General features: G+C 35.7%; 1 protein-coding gene and 1 long non-coding RNA gene across 2 annotated transcripts; both read right to left on the bottom strand.

Moving 5' to 3' along the window:
- Positions 1–2033: 2033 nt before the first annotated feature.
- On the bottom strand, positions 2034–5316 carry LOC114541739. Its single transcript, XR_003689334.1, has 3 exons — positions 5213–5316; positions 4735–4857; positions 2034–2175 (listed from the first exon to the last, which is right to left on the bottom strand). It is a non-coding gene; the product is annotated as an uncharacterized LOC114541739 (long non-coding RNA).
- Positions 5317–11279: 5963 nt separating this feature from the next.
- LOC114541737 lies at positions 11280–23940 on the bottom strand. The gene is made up of 8 exons (XM_028561544.1): positions 23902–23940; positions 22088–23350; positions 18871–18915; positions 17036–18298; positions 14819–14866; positions 12840–14093; positions 12363–12413; positions 11280–11980 (listed from the first exon to the last, which is right to left on the bottom strand). The coding sequence occupies exons 2-8, from the start codon at positions 23145–23147 to the stop codon at positions 11280–11282; spliced, it is 4422 nt and encodes a 1473-aa protein (XP_028417345.1). The 5' UTR covers positions 23148–23350; positions 23902–23940.
- Positions 23941–25114: the final 1174 nt, after the last annotated feature.

The raw sequence follows: 25114 nt of genomic DNA on the forward strand, positions 1-25114 counted from the left end.
CGAACTGATTGGTTCTCTTTCTTCGCAGTGGTCGAATTTTACTAGATTTTTATACTAAATTAGCCTAAATTAGACGGACGATTTGCATGCATGAAATTCTATCACTTCGAATAGCTGTTATTTTCCCTGAACAAATAATTGACACTCCTGGTTTTTCTAAAATCAAATGAACTTTGAATAGCTTTTCATTGAACACACAAATCTAATGAATTAGGGACTAACATGTAAAAACAGACGAAAGTCGTGAAACAGCCTGTTGTACGTACATGATGGTGCATGGAAAAAGTCATTTGTATTTCATACAAAATTCCTGTAATTTACACAGTTGAATATGTCCGAATTCGTTATTATAACACTTACAAGAACAGAAGAAATCTTCATTTAAAATTGCAGCGAAATAGCGATTTCTCAAGATGTTACGATCGCAGCGAAAGAGCGATAAATATATTTTTATGCTAAATAATTAAGAGTGCAACTCAATTTAAAATTGCACTGTATGTAATATCTAATTGTGGTTTCATTAACTCATCACTTCACATCAACAAGATATAATATATGTATTTACTATAGCGTGACTTCCGGTGAGATAGAGCTCAGTGATTGGCTGAGAGGAATTTTCAGCGTTCATTACTTTCCCGTAATGGACCGGCACTTTCCCGGCTCTAATGGACCGACGATCCATTACGAGACAAAAAAAGAGAGAAATTCTGAATGAAAAAGGCGCAAATAAATGCTCAAAAGAGAATTTAATTGCTCTTGAAATTAAAAAGACGTCTCCAGACAGTTTAAGTAAACTAAATAATTCAATATTATGTTTTTGTTTTTATAAAATGCATACAAGGCTACTCATACGAATCCATGCATTTCTTGTTTATTTCAAGTGCAAATAGATGTCTTATGCCATATAATATACTTTTTATTAACCTCGCTTGCTCGGACTTTACCGAGAAATATCGGGCCTCGATCTTTTTGCACAAACCTTGCTCTTCGAAATCGATCTGTTAAAAAAAAATCGGTTCGATATTTCTCGATAAAGACCTCGCGCTCGGTTATTTTTTCGTCCATAATATTAAGAATTAATAGCTATTGCAGTTTCTCGTGCAAATACGGAAAAACATTCTGGAGAAAATATACCATTGCCTATACTAAAAGAATGTAATTTCGTTTTCACCTTTACGATTACCTTTCTAGTTTTTCCATATCTGACTCCCATATTGATCCATCCTCCAAAGAGTTTCGTTGCATTTGTGACATTTTAGAATAGAAAAAATAATTATAAGTGAGATGAAGAAAAATAACAGCAAAACGTGGTGGTTTAAACATTGCCTAAACATGTCACTTCAAGATTTACAGTGTATAGACTCATGCATGCGTTAGAGAGATAAACGTTGTTAATGAGAACCCGGCCCAAATTCTTATTAGCAAATCAATATAGTAAAACCAAACCTGCATGTCACTTGTAACTGATTAGTATATTCCGTATATTCAGAACTACACATCCTCCCTCCGCGATATTTAGCATAAAAAAGAGCAAAATCATATAATTATGGTACTTGGAAAGCATCTGCTATGAATGAATTGTCACTGCATGACGACAGGGTAAGTGATGTTACTTGAATCTGTTGTGGAGTTGACTAAGGTTAAAAGGTTGTGATAAATCATATTGTACTTATCCGCTGGATATTGTACATAACATTCAATATCCAGTGCCATACCAGAATTGCTTGTGAGGATCGAGATTTTATTGAAATGAAAATTATCATTTCATTGTTGTTATACTGTTTTATATAGGTCCACTATCCACCTCGTTTTCAATATTCTAATTGAAAATCTGGTGTTGTGGAAAAATTCAAATCTAAAAACCTATTCAAAGTTGTTAGATTTTGCGAGATTTTCATTCGAGGGAAGTTGCAAAATTTTCACAATTTCCTTTTGGTAGATAGATTTTTGCAATATAATTGTATATTGCATTAGCTTAAACGACTTAAATTGAGCGCCAGAAAAATGCAACATATTGCAATTTGTAATTGTAGGAGAAAAGCATACCATTGCAAATAACACCATCCCCAGAGTATCCGATTGAACAGCCGCAAAAGAACGAACCACGGGTATTCAAACAAATTGTATTTGAATAAGGACAATTGTTGTTATATCGTATGAGACATTCGTCAATATCTGTCAAAACATAACATAAAAATAACGTATTACAAAGTAAAATTTTAAAAATGTCGTGCACAATAGTACGAAGTGTGAAAACAACATCCGCCATTTTTAACCTCGTTGTATTATTATGATTCGTGTGGCTACACTTGTCGGTGAAGAAAATGCACGCGCTCAATTCCCGTCAAGCAATAGAATAAAAAAAAAATATAAAAGTCAAACAGTTAAAAGACTATAGATTCAAAACAAAAAGTTAACAACACATAATTATACATGGTTTTCCCACTTCGCAAATGTAGATAACTTGTATAATTTGTGCGGAAGGAAAGTGTGTACATAAATTATAGTTATACATTTTTTTGCATGCACGTAATATAAAGTATATAAAACAATATGAAAGCATTTAAAAACCAGAGAGGTGCTGAAATCACCTAACGCTCGCCTGCACTGTTTGTCTAGAATAAGGCTAAACTCTGTATGAAAGGTATCTGTATGAAGCACAAATTACCGATCTTTTTATTACAAATTACAAGGCTAAAATCCGCGTTGGAAGGTAATATTAAGCACAAACTTCAGATATTAGTTGTGACCTCAGAATTACTGGCCAAAACTGGCCTCGGAATTACATTAGTTTTATTTATGACCAATATTTCTTCCGTTTCTCGCAATCCGCGCACGTGATATCAACAGGTAAGTTAACGGACCAGGCAAAAGTCCCTGCTTTAAGCCGGGCGCACACACAACGATTTTACGGTAGTTGGTCCATTCAGGTTTAGACATATAGGCAGCCCTTGCCCAGACATGTTTTCCTTCTCGCGCGCCGCGCGTGTACGCGAGTCTACTTGGTCTAATATTATGACCAAGTATAGATCGCCAGTCGCCACATTTTGATGAAAACATCCATCTAGACAAAACAATCTAGACAGGAATCGGCCGACTAAAATCGTCGTGTGTGCGCCTAGCTTTATGAAATAAACAAGATTGGATTTTTATATCTACACAAAAAAGGATTATGCATCAAACAACGAAAAGGTATGTACATAAATCTTATAGGTGCTTTAATAATATATTTGCATGTGTATCTACATAAATAATATGCAAATATATGTCACATGCGTTGCCATTTGCCTTTGCATTCCGAGCCTATCGGCTTTCTACTTATAAATACTTATGTGCTAAAGCTTGTAATTGCGAATTATCTGACAATATTCTTTAAACTTTAACGTTGGACTATGTTTTATATATTTTCACTCCCTGAATGATTTCTATATTAAGCGATTGAATTTTGATACGGCATGTCACAACACAATCTCATAATTTATAATTGTACATGTACAATACAAACAAATGGTAGCATACAGGTTAAAATATTTGAAAGTTTCTCATTTGGCTTAGGGTTGTACAAATAGTTTCGTTAAATATGATTCAGCTACAACTTTGAACTAAAAAAAAACAGGGCTACACAATAGCCCTGAAAATCGTAATGAGCGTGATAACTCTGGATAACTCTAACATTGACCTTATCATGATACTAATAAGCTTAACATTTGCCTTATCATTTGATAATTTTGAGCAAAGCTCTCTTTATTATTGTATAAATGTGTACCAAATGGCACTGAATAGTCACAATGCATATCTATGACATATTTATGATGATTCCTCTGATGTAAAGCCATAATATTTAAAAAATATAGCATCTTAACATTGACCTTATCATTATGCTAATTAGCTTAACATTCACCTTATCATTTGATAATTTTGAACAAAATTCCCATTATTTTTGTGTAAATGTGTACTAAATGTCACCATATAGTCACAAGACATATCGATGAGCTATATTTATGATGAATCTTCTGATGCAAAGCCAAAATATTTAAAAAATATAACATCTTAACATTGACCTTATCATTATGCTAATTAGCTTAACATTCACCTTATCATTTGATAATTTTGAGCAAAACTCTCTTTATTATTGTATAAATGTGTACCAAATGGCAATAATTAGTCACAATGCATATTGATGACTTATATTGATAATGATTCCTCTGATGTAAAGCCAAAGTATAGAAAAAATATAGCATTTTAACATTGACCTTATCATTATATTTTGTTGTATAATGTTCACTCCCCCCTGGTAAATGGTTCTTTTGCAACAAATAGACTCCTTAAGTAGATAAGTTGAAAATAATGGGAAAATAAAAGTGGCGCATCTTAACATTCTACCTATCATGTAGTGTGGACGCGGACGGGGACGAGGACGGGGACGGGGACGCGGACGCCAAGACTATAGCAATAGCTCTCTTGCACTAAAGTGCAGGCGAGCTAAAAATGAAAGTATACAAAAATGGATATTGGCAAAAGCCGAACTTGGCAAAAGCCGCAGAGCGAAAGAGCGGTCCTGAAGCATTGTATCGCGGTTGCCATTGGTAATTACCATCACCATTTCAACATATATCTAACGTCAGGACGAAACAATTCGCCATATTTTTTGCTTTCCAATCGCGCACTTATACGGGTTTGGTTTACCCTTAAATGTTTTTTTTACCAAAAATAATTAAATAAATGTTACATTACCTGTGCAATTCACTCCATTTCCAGTATATCCAGTGTCGCATAAACAGCGAAATGACCCATCCGTGTTGATACAAGAAGCTCGTGCATTGCAAGTTTCATTTCTCATTTTGCATTCATCAATATCTATTCGTGGCATTTGCAAGAAAAAATATATGAACCAGGAATATTTAAATAAACTGCGTTTAAATTAGCACAAATATCTGATGTAAGAACACATTCGTTGATGTTTGGAAATAAAGAAAAATTATTTTCTTTTAACTATCCTCTAAGTTTAATTCATGTTCATTCAACTAGCCTTGGCAAGCCTTGGTAAATTGAAAAACAAATATAAAATTTTTAAAAGATCTCTTTGAGTGCACTGTAGTAAGTTATCACTACAGTATTCATTGTGTGGCCGAAAAACTTCAGAAAGAAGTTAGCTTATTCGTGCATGGGTAATTTTTTATTAATTAAGGTAGATAATTTATTATTTATATACCTGTACAATTTAGCCCGTTTCCTGTATATCCTGTGTTACATAAACACCGAAACGACCCATCCGTATTGGCACAAGAAGCTTGTGAATTGCAAGTATTCTTTCCTATTCTACATTCATCAATATCTGAAAGTGTAATTTACTTGTTTTATATGTAATTTAGCTAATGGAAATTTTAATATTTTTCCCTATTCGGTATAAGAAATATTATTTTTCCAAAGAAATTGACGGTCTTTTGATTGACTGATAGCTTTAAGTGAGATTGTCATGTTCAACGAGTGACTTCCTAACGTGGCGTACGGCTTTTTTTGCGCGCTATATGACGTCATAACGCGCGATAAATAATCGTTATGACGTTATATCATTGCCAAGGCATCAACGTCCAAAGAGAACGAGATTGTGAATCTGACGCAAATGCAAACGAATAAATTAATGGGCGATTCTCTGGTAACACACGTTACATTTCTGTTACTTCAAGCTTCGTATATCGCGTGTAACAAAATAGAATAGCATGGTCACTTTTGTGTCCAGAGAATCACTTCAATGTTCAAACATATTCGCCCGCTAAATAAACAATAAAAGAATTATTACATTCGGATTTTACATGATGTGAAGAATTATCAAGCTTCGATTAAGAAATATTTTGGCTTGAATTCTTCATACCATGTTCAAGCTTGTTAACTGGTTGTTAAATATGCCACATAAATAGCTAGTTTTTTATGATTGGAATTTACAAACCGCTGCAAAAGATGCCATCCCCACTGTATCCAATTGCACAAGAACAAACGTATGAACCCGGAGTATTCGTACAAGTGGCATTGGAATTACCACAAACGTCAAGTCTATCAACACATTCATTAATATCTATAGGGGAAAGCACATGTAAATTCATAATTGAACAGGAACAGCGGAAAGCAGATGTAAATTCATAATGAACAGCAACAGCGGAGAATAACACTGTTTTCTCGAGGAGCAAGTGAGATAGCGATATGCATAACCAGGGACGGTCGAAAAGCGTTACGCGGATCAGTATACTGATCGATATATGGATAAGTGACGGATCAAGCTATAGGGCGAGGCTAAATCTTAAATAAAACACTTTAATAGCAACGCTTTTGGTTCTACATTTCTAAAGAATATTTTTAAAGAAAAATCAACCAATGGGATTGCAAGAGCTTTAGTAATTTATTCAGCCCCACGCTTGATTTGCCACTGGTATGGATCCATAATATGTACTCAACACAGATTATTTTAATTTAATTTTTCAGCAGAGCGACAGTTGTTGATTTCTTATATCATACCTGTACATGTTACACCATTTCCGGTATAGCCGACGTTGCACAAACAGTTAAACGACCCATTGACATTAACACATGATGCTTGTTTGCTACAATTGTCTGTTCCCATGACACATTCATCAATATCTAAAAATTTTTAATAAAAAATTTAGAAAAGATATCCTGATCATATTCCCAATTTCCCTATATTGATGTAATTGTGATGCGTGTAGTCCCACGACACTTCATTCAACGTATATCTCTGTTTTCTGAAATTCCTAAAAGAGTAATTTTTTGTCCAGAAAACACGAATTCCACGCGTCCGATGCAACGCGACAGCTTGCACAAGTGATGCTGAAATTAAACCTAACCTAACATTAATTTTGCAATACGAAGAAAAATATGTCACATGCATACCTCTACAAAATTTGCCATTCCCGCTGTATCCACTTTCACAAGTACAAATAAAAGAACCAGGAGAATTAATACATGACGCACTAGTGTTGAAACAATTATCACGTTTCAAGTTGCACTCGTCGATATCTATATTGAAATAGCACAACAAGTAGAATTTCGTTTCAGACCAATCAGCGAGTTTGTTTACATTCCCAGCTACCCAATCAGAATGCATAAATTTACACTTCTTCGGCAAAAATGTACATTATTTACTATTTTACATGAAGTAGTAAAAATTTTGGTATTCTGATTGGCTTAGTCTGAAAAATGTATGCCGAGCTTCCACCTTGTTAAAAAGCATATAAATCTGATATTAGAATGTTGACGAAAGCAAGAACAAAGAATGACTTATGTGTCATAAAATTAACCAATGAAATAAAATCTTACCAATTAAAGTTCAGGGTGAGTAAAAAACAGGCACCATTCATGTGCAAAGTTTAAAACAGTTGTTTAAAGGAAACCAATAATTACCCCTAATTGTAAATTACTTAATCAGGTCAATCTTGTTACCTCGGGAGCTAATTCTAGTTCTACCTGATCTTTAAAAACTTTAGCTACACTTGTTTCTGTCAAACTCATTTGGAATATCAATGACTCACTTCCTATATAAAACTATACCATCATTAAATAAAATATTATGTAAAAATACCTGTACATGTCACTCCATCTCCAGTAAAGCCCATATAACAAGTACATTTGAAAGACCCATTGGAGTTGTTGCACGAGGCATGGATACTGCAGTTGTCTTTCCCTTGAGCACATTCGTCTAAATCTAAAACGGCAAATTTAGAAGGTTAATAGGAATTTTTCGGTTTATGATACCATTAAATTTGTATTTTAACGACTCAATCATCATGGTGAGTACAATTTTAAATATATACTTACCCCTACAAGTGACGCCATCCGAAAAAAATCCAGTGCCACAAGAGCAAGCGTATGACCCAGGGGAATTTGCACAGGTTGCTTGAGAATGACCACAAACATTTTTTAGAGACAAACATTCGTCTATATCTGTTAATAGAGTATCAAAACGTTTCATTAAGAATAAGAGAATCAAATAAAAATAAAAACGCGCGCAAAGTTTTACTTACGTTTTACTTACGCAAGTTTTTTACTTGAAATGCTTTTGGGCAAAGCTTAGACGAGACAATAAATATCCCCAAGCTAAGAGTAGAAACAATTGACCGTCTAAAACGATTGACGTATTATTTCCTACAATAAAGCTGGGGATCCAGTGGTGGTTATAGAGATCCATGTTTGAGAATCATAAGACTAAGTATATTAAGAAGAGAACAAAACTAACCCATGAAAGAGGAATTAGACTTGACTTTTAACCGTTACTTAAGCTTGCGAAAGCCTTTTTACTGAATTCTAGATCTGTACATGCATGCAAGTAGAAAAACGGGTGAGGTTATCACCACCTTTATGACTATTTTTGCACCGAATGAATAGAAATATTATAGCTATAGTGACTCATTTGTCGCATTTCATATTATGAGCTTAGATCTGGCTAGCACAAGAAATGATTCGCTTGATTTAAATAGTGAAGGTATGTATAATAATTATTATAGTACGTATATATTGTTGATAAAATTATTTCTTTTGAAATCACACCTGTACAATTTACTCCATCTCCGGTAAAGCCAGCTTGACAAACGCAATAAAACGATCCAACGACGTTGGTACATGATGCTTGAATACTGCAGTTGTCAGTATTGATTTGACATTCGTCTAAATCTGAAATAAAACAGGGGGTCCCATTCTATGTTCCTGTTCAAATAGGCGTAAAATAATTATTATCAAAATAATTTCATTCTGGTGGGAATAATGTTGATTTCTTATATCATATACCTGTACATGTTACACCATTCCCGGTATAGCCGACGTTGCACAAACAGTTAAACGACCCATTGGTATTAATACATGATGCTTGTTTGCTACAATTGTCTGTTCCCATGGCGCATTCATCAATATCTAAAAATTTTTAATAAATTTATAAATATATTCCTCATCATATTTCCAATTTCCTTATATTAATGTAATTGTGGTACGTGTAAATTTCTGTTTTCTGAAATTCCTGCATGAAAGAGTAATCTTTTGTCCAGAATGCATAAATTCCACGCGTCCCATGCAACGCGACAGCTTGCACGAGTGATGCTGAAATTAAACCAACCTTGCAATAAAGAGTAAAATATGCCACATACCTCTACAATATATGCCATTCCCGCTGTATCCACTTTTACAAGTACAAATAAAGAACCAGGAGAATTTAAACATGTCGCATTAGTATTGGAACAATTATCACGTTTCAAGTTGCACTCGTCGATATCTATATAAGAAAGCACAAAGTGGACTTTCGTTTTAGACCAATCAGAGAGTTTGTTTACATTTTCAGCTACCCAATCAGAATGTATAAATTTTCACTCTTCCGGCAAAAATGTAGCTACATTATTTACTATTTCACACGAAGAATTAAAAATTGAGGTATTCTGAATTGGCTTATTTAAGCCAGAAAAATGTACACTGGGTAGTTTAAAGCGAAATTCCACCATCAGTTGTTAAAAAGCACATAAATTTGATATTAGAATGTTGACGAAAGCAAGAACAAAGAATAACTTAACCCAAACGATTGACCGTCTAAAACGATTGGCGCATCATTTCCTACAATAAAGCTTGGGATCCAGGTAAGTGGTTATAGGGCCCAATGTTTGAGAATCAGAGAAATAATTTGAGAAATATATTAAGAAGAGAACAAAACTAACCAGTGAAAGAGGAATTAGATTTGACTTTTAACCGTTACTTAAGCACGTGAAAGCTCTTTTACTGCATGCTTTCTATACATGGCTATCTCAACCATTGTGACTATTTTTGCACTCAATGAATATAAATAGAAGTATTATAATGACTCATTTGTCTCATTTCATATTATGAGCTTAGATCTGGCTAGCACAAGAAATGATTCGCTTAGCTTGAAATAGTGAAGGTATGTATCATTTTAGTACGTATAATTATATTGTTGATAAGATTATTTCCTTTAAAATAACACCTGTACAATTTACTCCATCTCCAGTAAAGCCAGCTTGACAAACACAATTAAACGATCCAACGACGTTGGTGCACGATGCTTGAATATTACAGTTGTCAGTTTTGATTTCACATTCGTCTAAATCTGAAATAAAACATCTCTCAAGACTTAATTAATGCACTTACAAATTGCCACTACTTTCGTGTTTCAGCCTACGCAGGCCCGAAGTTGATTGGAGGGGTTCCGTTCTTTGTTCATGTTCAAATAAGCGTAAGAATTACTATCAAAATAGATCATTCTGGCAAGAGTCCTGTACATGTTGATACCTGTACATGTTACACCATTTCCGGTAAAGCCGAGGTTGCACAAACAGTGAAACGACCCATAGACATTGATACATGACGCTTGTTTACTACAATTTTCTGTTCCCATCGCACATTCATTAATATCTAAAAAAATTTGATAAAAAATCTTCATAAAAAATTTAGAAAGTATATTCCGCATCATATTTTTAATTTCCCTGCATTGGTGTAATTGTAATGCGTATAGTCGAACGGCACTTAACTAAACGTACGTAAATTTCTGTTTTCTGAAATTCCCGACAGAGATATTTTTGTCCGCATTGAATGCATTCATGCGTCCCAATTAACGCGACGGCTTACACGAGTAATGGTGAAAAAACCCTACAAAATATGCCATTCCCGCTGTATCCACGTTCACAAATACATGATATGATAGGCATGCACGAATTCAGATATGTGAGTTCATAAAGAGTGCTTACCATTTGATTGATTGCGAGAACCAACGCCACCAGAATAAGCATAGGAAGCCCCATCTTTCCACCCATATACAAAAAGACCAAACTTGACAGAGAAAGACATATGATACACTGTAACAGTGTTTGGATCGGATAAACCTATTACTGTCCATACATACTTTGTCCCATTGATTCTTTCCCATCGTAGGCCACTAAGTTTTATTCCATTCATATACAAACCTTCGATATTTTCACTCTCTATAACTATTGTTATTGAATCGTGATATGCTGAGCCAAAAGGCAGTGCCACGTGATAATAAGAAAGAAACTCCTTCACTGATGGAAGTACCATCATTGAAGGTTCAGCGAATTGCACAACCTGACACGGCTTGCTACACTTTATAAACGAAGCCAAATTCTTCTCTAACGTAAATTCTGTGTAATTCCCTGATGACAAGACCTTTGTCCAGTACGGGCTTACAACAACCGTATCGTTTTCATAAGCAAAAATTCGAAAAATGTTTGCGTGTGTTTTATACATAGCTCCTACTGGTGTCAGTATGTATCTATATCCCACAAATATAATGGCAGCATGGTCGTTTCAACGAAATCGTACCATCCTAGAATACCAAGACGCTCTACGCCAGATATCACAGACACTGGTTTGCTTGCAATAACGAGTGTTCCAGATAAATCTGATTTACTAGAGAGGTAGAGCGCTTCAAGCTTTTCCAGAACTTCGGTTATGTATATTTGTGATATTCGCGCCACATACCACTTGCCGCGATAATATACAGCTACATTTTTGTTCAGAAGAATATTTATCGTGTTGTTGTCGTGTGCTGATATTACAGCGATATTTGCCCTATAGTTCGAGCTATATGGTCGATAGGACGCCACAACATAAACTAAACCAAGAGTGTTGGTTGCTAACGCAAGGTTTGCATCCGCCGCTTTGCTATAACCATCGAAGTTTACACACAACACTGAAATATCTTCCGAAGATGAAATCTCAATACCTTTCTGAACGAGTGTTGAATTGTGAATTTGCAGACTAATCGGAAGTTTATAGTCAAAAATCCCTCCTTCATTAATGTGTACGGTGTAATTCCAAGGCTGGCCAGTCTGGTTGCTAAAGATCGTCACATCTGCTGCGCCAAGAGCAAGGATGGATACTCCTATATAGTCGGTTTGGTGCCTCTGATATTGTGATGTAAATCCAATGATGAAATGCTTTCCATAGCTGTTTTGATCACCTTGGTAGAATGTAAACAGCTTAAATAAACATTTTTTCAGTCGATCGAGTATTAGAAATCTATGTATGACCTAACCTGGTCTTTTATATCTGTTAATAATTGGTTCGAGAATATAAGAAGCCTAAAAAATCACAGGAATGAGTACTGTCTAATTTACCTATCTGGGGCTACGCTCTGCCCAGTTAAATCCTAGTTAACTCTGAAATGCACAACTCTGATTGGCCAATTCTGTAAACTACAGTTAAAAGTTAACTTTTATACATGGAAATTGCACTTTTGATAGTAATAAGACGTAATGGTGCATCCACTCTGCCCCATAAATGATTAAAGTATACATTTTAATAACTAAATGGGTCGCTATTATGTACATATAGCTACTCACCTATGAACCGCGACATGTACGTTGGCACTGGTGATAAAAATGGAGTCTTATCTAAGGAGAGAGAAACATCTTGGTAATTCGCCATTTCCTGGAATCATTAGATGAACAGGACCAGCAAGGAATTATGTTTTTATAAACAATCATACTTTATATGGCGTTAGAAAGCATATATATTAGCGTATAGAATATTTGAATACTATTTTTGGAAAAAACATTGATAGTTTCAAAAATTAATGTATGCTTGCATGCATACAGTATCACTAGGTATAATTCTATAGGACTTTTAGAAATCTCGAGAAAAGCTGCATTTTCTGTACTCATAACTACGCTTTCAATATTTTAAATCTTTTGGAGTATTTAGTAAGTCATTAATACTAGCAAACTGTGTGACGTACAAAAGAAATATAATATCTCGATTCCAGTAACTAATTTTATATCCTTTCTCTTTGACAGCGCAAACATAGCTGTAAGACTTACCGTTTAAAATATTTGAGAGAACCACTCCAGCAGGGTAAGCATAGGAAACACGATTATCCCAACCAAATGCAAGCAGGCCAAACTTTACTGCAGAAGAAGAATGGTATATTGTGACACTTTCATAGTCAGCAAAATTCAATACTTTCCAAACATATTTTGTTCCATTGATTTCCTTCCAACCATCGCTGTTAATTTTCATACCGTCAACGTACAATTCTTTTCTGTATTCATTTTCTATTACTATGGAAACTGAATCGTGATATTCAGAACCAAAAGGAAACACAACACGGTAGTAGGACTGGAACTGGCTTACTGATGGCAGAACTATCATTGAAGGATCAGCTTCTTCCCCGTGAATCAACTCGCCTCTGATGTATTGAACAACCTGGCATGGTTTATCGCAGTTGACAAACGACGCGGGGTTTGCTTCTAGATCCAATTCCGTGTATGTCCCAGGCGACAAAACCTTCGTCCAGTAAGCACTTTGCACAACAGTATTTTTTTCGTGAGCAAAAATGCGGAAAATATCTCCCTTTTTCTTTTCAATCGTTCCAAAAGTGCTCAGGATGTACCGTTTTCCCCAGAAATGAGTGGGCAACAAGAATGATTCCAGTATATCAGATCCCCCTTGAGAACCAGATGGTTTTGCGATGTTGGAGCCCGAAATGACAGACACAGGTTTACTAGAGATAATAATAGATCCAGACAAATCGGCCTCACTATAAATATGCAGAGCCTCGAGCTTCTTTAAAACGACTTTTGCGTATATAAGCGATAAACTTTCATCGTACGAAAAACCATTGTAACTTAAAACACGGTCTTTTACGAGTAAAAGTGTGATTTCGTTATCATCAAAGGCGGATATTATGCCTATGTTCCCACGCGAGTACGTTGCAACCACATAAGATAAACCCAATGCGCTTACTGGTAGAGCGAGATACGCGTCTGCAGTACGCCTCTCGTGATTAACACATGAAACCGAAATGTTCCTCGTTGACACAATTTCAATACCCTTCATTTGTTTTCCAGTCCCGTTCATTCGCAGAGCTATCGGTAATTTGTATTCGAATGTTTGTCCTAATTTGATATTGGTTGTAAAGTTCAATGATGCACTTGGATGTTTGCTTAATATTGTCATGTTTGCTCCGTACGGTGCGAATATTGTCAAACCAATGAAACCGGTCCTTTGATCATGTGATACATATTGTGCTGTAAATCCGATAATGAAGTGCTTTCCATAATTATTTAGAACACCTGGAAAGAAATATGAACGATTATAGTATATTGTACAGAGAGTAATCGTGCATGGTCTGCGAATACAAACATCACGAGTACTATTTAACCCGTATTGTACGAACATAATTGTTAAATATAATATTCTTTTTAGGACACGATTTTCAAGTGAGGTATTTTCTATCACATCTTGGTATGAAAATAAGTTTTAAAAAAAGAAGGAATATAAATGAAAACGAATCCACGAATCAAAAAATTTCTGAATTTTAATTTACTATTTGCGAATAATTTAACCTTTTTCTAGCTTTAGTGTACGGTCTATTGGAATAATGATCCCTCTCCACTTGATCTTAAACAAAATTCTCATAAGTAATAATAGACGTATTTTGATCGGTGTTTTGAGCATGCGGGATAGGCATACGCAGTGATGCGACAATTAATATGCTTCCACAACCAAAGCACTCAATATTTTGCTATAAGTGAAGAGAACACTCTAGAGTCCACAGTCTGCAGTGGGCAGCGTTTTCACCAAACCGATTTTGACGCAGTGAGCAGTGACACGGTGCGAAGGAAGAAATAATTGGGCGGCTAGAAAGGTCAATTAAGACTTCCATTGCACGGTCGGTAAAAATGTAAAATAGAAAGTTTCATTTAATGCCAGGTTGCAATTAAAACACATTAAATCAATAAGGTGTTATATAAAATAAAATGAAGAATAACTATATTATTCCTTTATTATAACTTACCCTTTATCCTTGACTGGTAAGATGGCACTGGTGATAAAGCAATCACATCTGGGTAAAAATAATAATCATTAAGAAGAATTCCCTAGCTCTGGCGGGTCTTAAAGGCGGGTTACAGTCGCTAATGTAAACAAAGGCTTTGTTTACATATTGAATCGCTACATCTCTTAAAATATCCTGTCCCGTAGGAATATTTTTTATCATTTCTGTTCACTATATTTCTAAATGAATAAAATATTGAGTTTATGTTAAAAGAAATTCTAACTAACCATGCGAAATTTGAGCAATTTCTTAAGCCTATGGAGTCCCCCAAATGTTATGAGCAGAACCGATGCGCAGAAGCCGTTGCATGTAAACCCTCTTAATTCTCTTTAATTTGGAATATGATAAAACGAAAATACTTAATATTTTCTAAATCAATTCTTAATCACCCCTTGTTTTCCTTTTCTGATGCTTTAAATGAAGATTAAAAAATGTTTTATGAAGTTATTTATCAATAATTTAGTTTAAATCAAAATATCAAAGCTAAGTTGAAAGGTTCAGTATCTGTTTGAGATAAGGTTGAAATGTCGCTAAAAGTCTTTCAAACTCTTCGTGGCAGGTTTACAATTGAATTGATTGACAAGATTGCTCGAGGTAATGGACGACTTGCGCCTTAGACAAATTTCTTACCTCGGCTTTAAAAAGGACATTTTCTGAAAGACCATACTAAAATTAGTAAAAATGCCAAGTTTGGCTCAAAATTGTTGTAAATTACGGAAGATATAGCCATGCGAAGTTGTCGATTTTTGTATACTTTTGTATTACGGCCGAAATTTTGTAACTAATTTAGTTACACATTTCCGCACGTAATACAAAAGTATACAAAATTTGCCAACTTCGCATGGCTATATTTTCCGTATTTTACAAGATTTCGCAGCCAAACTTCGCATTTGCACTAATTTGAGTACGCTCTTTCTAGCTGTGGTGATTTATTTTCTTCTTATTACTTCGATCAAAAGTTAGTCTAAAGCGCAAGTGGTCCATTGGTAAAGGATTTTACCTAATCACTAGTTATGAGCACGAAATAGGTAATTCTTGCACTATCTTGAATAAAAATATCCTTGTTAACGTTGCATGCATTCAGACGATGAATTCTATTTCACAACTCTTTACTACATTACTCTAATTTGAATTGCTCGAAATAGGTGAGGGGTTATGCATGTTTGTATTTCTAGTCTCGGGTTAGATCTTTTACCCCAAATTCTACTCTGGGTTATCTTACCCTACCGCTATCTCTGCTTTCAGTAAACCGTTTTAGGATAGATGAAAATAATATTTTCAAACATTTTAACCCAGATTTATTACTTACTAGAAATATATGCATGCAGCATGCAACAAAGAAAATAATCCTAGATTAGCTATAACGATAAGTTTATATTATAAAACGACTCAATGGCAAAGCGTTGACACTGACTGAGCCAAAAATATTGTAATAAACATAGACCAGGCTTTCAAAGACCTTCCCAGCTTAGGTAACTGTTGAAATTTCAACATTTTAAGGTTTCAGAAAAACATCAAAACAGAGCAAAATCTTCCATTACAGAACCGGCAAATATATTTGTCGTTGAATGTAAAAGCTTTGATTTTAAAAGAAAATTATAAACAACCATGCTATAAACACGTACCGGTTTAAAACATTTTAAAGCCTTATATAGAGTATAAATCGTTTCTTTTTCGCTTTTTAATCTTGCAGAGGAACTTTTTTGTTTTTGATAAATTACGTTTCGTGATCATCTCAATTGTATCTGTTATTTATTTCTATCTTATTTGGCGAAATTTTTAAAAACAGTTTTACAAAAAAGTTTGCGAATGTGCACTTACATTGCTGACTTTATTTTCGAAATACAAATATCTGATTCAGCCAATCAGTAAGATCCACTCAATTAAATTTCGCCCATGCCCATAACTAACAAAACCATCCGACGTCCATCGCTTAAAATTTGGACAACTTTGGATTCCGCTATGGTACATTACAATACCCGGGTGTAATTCCTAATCTTCTGGCGAAATTATAGTACCCTAGCTCGCACGGTGCTCCCACCCCCAACCAGCTCCAGCTAGGATCAAACGTCAAAATGGTTACCATAGCGATATAAATATCTATCAATCTTTTGGGGCAAATTTTCAATGATTTCTTTTAATCTATGTTGTAGAGGAGAGAAAAAATGTGAAACTTACTATTAGATCTGTTAGCTAAATCCAAACCACCAGCGTACGCGTAAGAGGCATAGTTATCCCACCCAAATACAAGAAGACCAAACTTCACAGAAGACGAAGCATGATACACTGTAACCGTACTTGGATCTGATAAACTTATTACAGTCCAAACATATTTTGTACCATTGATTCTTTCCCATCTTAAGCCATTAAGTTTTACTCCATTCATATACAAACCGTCGACATCTTCATTTTGTATAATTATTGTTATTGAATCGTGATATGCTGAGCCAAAAGGCAGTGCAACATGATAATAGGAAAGAAACTGACCAACAGATGGTAGAACCATCATTGAAGGTTCGGCATTTTTCCCACCAATTTCCTCTCCTCTGATGTATTGCACGACCTGACATGGCTTGCTACACTTGATATACGACGCTAAATTCTTTTCTAATAATAATTCCGTGTACATCTGTGATGACAAAACCTTTGTCCAATATGGTCCTTGAACACTGGTATTGTTCTCATACGCAAAGATTCGGAAAATATTTCCCTGTGTTTTATCCATTGTTCCCACTGGTGTCAAAATGTATTCATATCCCCACAATGATACGGGTAGTAAATTCGTTTCAAAGAAATCCCGCCATGCAGCAATACCAGGACGCTCCACGCCAGATATTACCGTTACTGGTTTGCTTGAAATAACGAGTGTTCCAGATAAGTCAGTTGTTCCAGAGAGGTATAGCGCGTCAAGCTTTTCAAGGACTTGAGTGAAGTAAGGTTTTGATGTTCGGCCATTATACCAGAGTCCTCGATAGTATACAACTGCATTCTTGTTGGGAAGAACAAAAATTCTATTATTGTCATGCGCTGATATTACAGCGATATTTGCCCTATAGTCCGAACTATATGGTCGATATGACGCCACAACATAAACTACACCCAGAGTGTTTGTTGGTAATGCCAAATTTCCGTCCGCAGCGTAGTTGTCATAATAACGATCGTTGTTCAAACACAGCACTGAAATATATCCGGAAGATGATATCTCAATACCTTTCTGAAGGGATGAGGATTTGCGCAATTGCAAAGCAATCGGTAGTTTATACTCAAAAATTTCTCCTTCATCAATCTGTACAGTATAATTCCATGGTTGACTACCCTGATTGCTAAAGATCGTTACATTTGTTTCGTCAACAGCCAGAATTGAGACACCTATGAAGTCGTTGGAATCTGTCTTATAATGCGGCGTAAATCCAATAATGAAATGAGTGCCGTAGTTACTGCCTAAAGAAAATAAAAAAACTGGTATGAAAAAAAAATTATGGAAGTTATTGAACATATACGCATTCACTACCAAAGGAACTCAACAAACTGTTCCAAACAAATAATTTATTATGTAATATCCAACTAATTACACCAGGGTACTTTAAACGCGGCGAATGCTTTGAAATACACAATCGCGATTGAATTTTGCAAATACGTCATTAATTTATATATTTTGAAAGCTGGTTGTGGTAGCCTTAGACTTTGTTTGAACAATTACGTCGTAAACCAGTTTCTTTCGTTATTTCCGGCTTATGAGCCAACTCGTTATACAACGGATATCAGCCAATATTCAACTCACGCTACTGTATGTTCTTCCGGTAACAATTTCTCGCTCGTTAGTTATTGTTTCCTGACACACAAACATAAATTCAAAATCTTCCCGCAACTGTTTAATATCTCATAATATATATTGCTTTCTTTAATTCCCATTGCAAAGAATACTTTTACGAGATTTTTCAATCCCCTCAAAAATTATTGAAGAAGGTAAACTGGCTAAAATATCTATTTTCGTACGTCTCTAATTTACTTACTGTTTTTCCTGGACTGGAAAGATGGCACAGATGATACGGCTTTCACTAAAAAGGACAATACTATATATTTAACGATTAATTTAACGTATACTTGAGTGGAAAAATTCTTATACCAAACAAAGATACGAGAAATTATGAAAAACAAAATATTCGGCTTCAAAAGTTATCTTTCTCAGTCTCCTTGAAAAGAAACCTAGTACTAGGGTACCCATAGGGTAGGGAGTGCTGCCTGTGAGTAAGCCGCATGTTGGAGTTCGGTGTCAGGTTATACCATTCCACGTGTTGGCTGCATAAACTTTGGCGAACTTATTTCGAAGAAGGAAAACTATTTCGGTGAGGTATAAGATATTTTGGTGAGTTTTTTACTGTCGAGTTCCTATTTATTCGATATTTTATTCATATTGTTAAACGATATACTTCACCATGGGCTTTTAGCCTTTTATGCCGAATTATGACTTAAATACTGGGATAGTGCATTTATTTGAGCGATCATTGAATGTATCGTTAAAAATTGCGTCTGTTTTGTTTGTTTAGCGCGCGGCGTTTATTAACTGTTCATTTATATTTTCCAGGTTGATATTTTGGTCCGAAGGTGAGGCTTCAACTCTTGTTATATAATCGAGTCTTTGTTCTCAGTTGCATCAGTAATTGAATGCATTGATTTTTGTCAGTCATCTGTCATCAGTTGCTGACTCTTCTGTTTTGGTGCTGTATTTGCGCCTCATTTTTGTGTCTTGTTAAGACACTCACTAGGTCATCAAAAGTTTATTTCATGTTTGTTTTTGTATCTCATTGGATTCGTCGTATCCGTTACAGCAAAAGATGATTGACACGGAAGAACTGCGCTTCACAGAAACAGCATTTTCATAACGTTTTAATAACTATATCGAGTGATTTAAAAACATAATTGACAAATTTAAGTTCTGTTGGGGGCTCCGTTGCATAAAAAGCAATTTATTGATAGGTTTCGTAGAACATTTCTGTTCTGGAACAATATTGTTTTTGTCATTTTCCTTAAATAATGATAAGCTGAGGCTAAGCACTTTGTACTATATTTTATATTTCCAATCTCTTCTTGAACGTAAAAAATTTTACGGTGGTTATGATTTCTGTTCTTCTAAAAGTTTAATGTTTTCATTGCATGACGACTACAATGCGTCAAAAATTTTCACCGCAGGTGACAAGAGTATTATGTTTCGTTTATATCGAAAATCTACTGGCACCCTAATACGCTAATACAATGCTCCAAAGCACGTTTTCACCTTTATTACTGCGTCGCACACTGCGCGAACGCAGTCTTGAATTGCCGTCGGTGTTTTTTTGGGTTTTTTTTGTGTTTTTTACGTTTTCGACCCGGTCTTCCTGGCCGCGCAGGCCAACTAAGATACTCGTATTTTGAACTCGTTTGATTTCGTATCGAAATATTTTCGTGCTAAACACACTTCAAATAGTAGTCTAAGCCTAGTAACCCCCACAAAAGAAATATTTTACTGAAATAAAAATTGAAAAAAGTTTTTTTGTGGCCGGGATTCGAACTCGGGTCGTGCGAACCAAAAGCAGGAAACTGCATGCACGATACACGTCATATAAAATAACACGTACACGAGTCGCTGTGCATGGCCGATAGCGCAGGAAATCTAGACGAATCTAGACGTCTGTCCTTCGAGAAAATACGTACAGGTAATCATAATGCTGGATTCTCGTCTTGTCTTGTTTGATATGCTCACTCTGCATACACTAGTACACACTGATCATGGTAAACCTACACTAAAACGGGTTTACAGACAACGATCACATGAATCATGAAAGCCTTGTATGCCATGAAAGCCTTGTATGCTATGAAAGCCTTGTATGCCATTCTATGCCATTTCTCAATCAAAGCGCACCTTCCTTTCGGGGGTAAAAACGGCCAGACCGATCCTATTGAATTTTAGTACAAACTGATTCCTAGAGTACATGATTCCAAACTCAGCCTTATTCACGTATATCGTTAGCTACATATGCCTAGCACCAATAATGCAGTTTTACCCCTATATTCTGTACGAAGTGCTATATTTACTAGAAACCCTAAGAAAGAAACATTTTTCTAAAGGAATAAATATTGACAGGAAATGGGGCACAGTTGCATGCAACGATTGGCGCGACGCAGTAACCGCCTGAAATTGGCGTCTTGTTCACAATATAAATTAACATACCATACACGTCGTATCACGCACCGCACCGCGCAAGGTGAAAATCGTAGCCCTCCCCAAAATACATGAAAGAATTTCACAAACGTGTAACAATAAGGTCGTCAAATTGCTGTATCACGCACCGCACCGCGCAAGGTAAAAATCGTAGCCCTCCCCAAAATACATGAAAGAATCTCACAAACGTGTAACAATAAGGTCGTCAAATTGCTGTTCGCCTGCTAAAATACAAAAGAAATATCCTACATTGTGTTCAGGTGAATGTAAATTATTTCTCGCTCACGCTACATGACATATGCTTTCAGCGTGTCAACTATGGCCGGAACTTAAATTCAGCCACCCCCAAAATAAAATATGTTCCTCCATCCCTGCCACTGGTACCGTCATGCAATGCGCCAAAGACAAATTTTGATTTGCGCCCCCAATTCTAAATTAGGATCTGCTGCCTTGCTCGCTCGCTTCAGGCTCGCTCGCTGCGGCAGCAATTAGTAATGCCTCCGGAACTAAGTGGACATCAGAACCACATTGCTTTTGAGACCAATCAATATTAATTTTACGGAGTGGGCGGGCCCCATATATACTCGTACTCAGAAGATGTTAGGTCGTACATGTGTAATTTGCATTATTATAGCATAAACACAAGGGCCGCTTAACACGCTTTTGAATTTGTTCGGTCTTTGGTTGAATAAAGATTAGTTTATTTACTACAGGTTGTATCAAAAAAACTGCAAATACCATAATTTGCATGGGCACTAGCGCGAAGACAACTTTCGCGATACAGTTTTAACGATAGCTTCAACGACAGTCGACAAAGTTTTAAGTCAGGTTAAAGTAAGCCAGGGTTAATTGTGAATTTTTAATGAAAGTTGAGAACAAACCCTGGGTTAAATTAAACTCGCCATCAAACAAGCAGCCCTATATTATAGGTCTATATCATCATGTAACTGACAATACACTATATAACAGATAACATTTTCAATGAAATTTCTTAACATAAATTTTGAATGTTGAGGAGGAAGGAAACTTACTATTTGTTCTGTTATCAAAATCTAAACCACCAGCGTAGGCATAAGAGGCAAGTTTATTCCACCCAAACACAAGAAGACCAAACTTCACGGAAGACGAAGCATGATACACTGTAACTGAACTTGGATCGAATAAACTTGCTACAGTCCAAACATAATTTGTTCCACTGATTCTTTCCCATCGTAAGCCAATCAGTTTTACTCCATCCATATACAAGCCGTCCACATCCTCATTTTGTATAACTATTGTTATTGAATCGTGATACTCCGAGCCAAATGGCAGTGCCACGTGATAATAAGAAAGAAACTGACTTACAGATGGTAGAACCATCATTGAAGGTTCCGCATATTTCCCACTAATTTCCTCTCCTCTGATGTATTGCACGACCTGGCATGGCTTGCTACACTTGATATATGACGCTAAATTCTTTTCTAATAATAATTCCGTGTACATCTGTGATGACAAAACCTTTGTCCAATATGGTCCTTCAACACTGGTATTGTTCTCATACGCAAAGATTCGGAAAATATTTCCCTGTGTTTTATCCATCGTTCCCACTGGTGTCAAAAGGTATTCATATCCCCACAATGATACAGGAAGTAAATTCGTTTCAAGGAAATCCCGAAAAGAAACAATACGAGGGCTCTCCACGCCAGATATTACTGTTACTGGTTTGCTTGAATAAACAAGTGTCCCAGATAAGTCAGTTGTCCCAGAGAGGTATAGCGCATCAAGCTTTTCAAGGACTTGAGTGATGCAAAGTTTTGACGCTTGGCCATTATACCAGAGTCCTCGATAGTATACAATTGCATTCTTGTTGGAAAGAACAAAAATTTTGTTATTGTCGTGTCCTGATATCACAGCGATATTTGCCCTATAGCTCGAGCTATATGGTCGATATGACGCCACAACATAAACGGAACCCAGAATTTTGGTTGGTAATGCCAAATTTCCGTCTGCAGCGTAGCTAGTATAATAACTATCATAGTTCAAACACAGCACTGAAATATCTGCGGAAGAGGAAATCTCAATACCTTTCTGCAGATATGAGGATTTGTGCATTTGCAGAGTAATCGGTAGTTTATATTCAAAAATTCCTCCTTGATTAATGTGAAAAGTATATTTCCATGGTTGACTGCCCTGATTGCTAAAGATCGTTACATTTGTTTCGTTAAGAGCTAGAATTGAGACACCAATATAGTCGTTGGAATCTCTCCTATAATGTGGCGTAAATCCAACAATGAAGTGAGTGCCGTAGTTACTACCTGGAGAGAATAAAAACAAGTGTGACGAAAAAATGGAATAAAAACTTATTAAAGATATCGAAAATATTTGCCGAGTTTCTATACAACAATAGAAACATGCGTATGAAATTTGGAAAAGGAAAATAGTCAGTTTGAGTTATCAATAGAAACACAGAATTAACACGCGCGTGTTTACGTTTCATAGAAACGCGCGTGTGGCACTGTAGGCACTTTGTGGGCGCTATATAGACTATAGAAAATAATAGTACGTTGAACAGACGTATTTGTGTCGTTTTGAATAGTCTGAATGGGTTTTGCTTAAATAATTTGAAGTTATGATTTAGTTATTTCTTCGTTGAAGAATGCTTTTGAACCAAAAAAATGTTCGGGCTTCGCTGCATCCAATTTTATTGGTCATGTTATGGAGAGAGGCATAATGCCCTTGTTAAGAAGTACGTTACTGGAAGCATTCTCATATGTGCACCAGGTTTTTCAATCTATCTTCGCAAATGATTGAGGTAACAATATCTATGTATGATATTTATTTTCTTATACTTGTCTAGTTTACTTACTGTTTATCCGAGACCGGTAAAATGGTATTGGCGATATGGCATTCACTAAAAAGAAGACAATAATATATCAATAACTATTTATTTAAAGCTCTATCTTTATGCCAAACGAAGATTAGTTCAAAGAGCGGAAGTAAAAGTACCTAAGCATTATATGTACGAAAAATTATTGAAAATGAAATATCAGGCTTGGAAAGTTAGGCCAGCTTAGAAAACTCTTTCTCCTCAAAAAAGAACCAATAATATTATAATAATACCTCCAGAAGTAGATATGAGAGCTCAGTTGCATAAGGGTACGGACATGCATTACGGCATAGGTGGGTCCAACTCTCGAGCTGTTAGATATTTCATCTTTAAGATGCACTTATTAGGATAAACACGAATGCGCATAGCACGCTTTTGAATTAATTCAGTCATTGGTGAAATTAATTCATTTCCTTAAAAATTTATAGTTTTCACAGTGAATGAACACCAAAATATTAGCATAGGGAGACAAATCATCAGGCTGGCTATTTTATATATGTATTTAGCCAGTAGCGTAGCCAAGCCTGACGATTTGTCCCGCGAAATTTCACAGATTCCAAATCCACATGTGAAATTTCACAGGCTCCTTCACATAAATCCACATGTGAAATTTCACAGGCTCCTTCACATAAATTCACATGTGAAATTTCACAGGTTCCAAATCCACATGTGAGTTTATTACTCCGGCGCCAGCGACGGAGTTGAAAATTCGCCTCGGTTTTTTTTTATAAGATCTAGAATATGTTTAATGCATGTAGATTCTGGTCCTATTTTAATAATATCGCTGCTATTTCGCCATTTAACATGACGTGGTCGTGTATGAGCGCGTTGACATCTCGTAGTCAGTTGCACAGGATTGAAGATTTAATATAATTATATAAGCGCAAATTCCAAAGGCAAAGTGTAAGACAAAGCGAATGTATCATGCGCTTTATTTACATTTTTGAACAATTGAACTTCTATACTTTTTAATGTACGATGTGCTTCTGAATTTCGAGATCGCAAGGCATCTAAATGAATATGAACTGTATTGTTTATGTTCAGAAGCTTTATATTGAAGACTGGCACGTGCGCCGGAGTTAACGCCTGAACAGGCGTCTAAACCTGCGTTAAATTCAACCCGGGGGGCGGGTACTGAATCATCGGGATGGCTAAGGTACTGATCGATGATATAAATGTCAAAAGGCTTTGT

This window comes from Dendronephthya gigantea, unplaced genomic scaffold (genome assembly GCF_004324835.1).
Source record: "Dendronephthya gigantea isolate DGI-Jeju-01 unplaced genomic scaffold, DenGig_1.0 000307F, whole genome shotgun sequence".
NCBI classification, from domain to species: Eukaryota; Metazoa; Cnidaria; class Anthozoa; order Malacalcyonacea; family Nephtheidae; genus Dendronephthya; species Dendronephthya gigantea.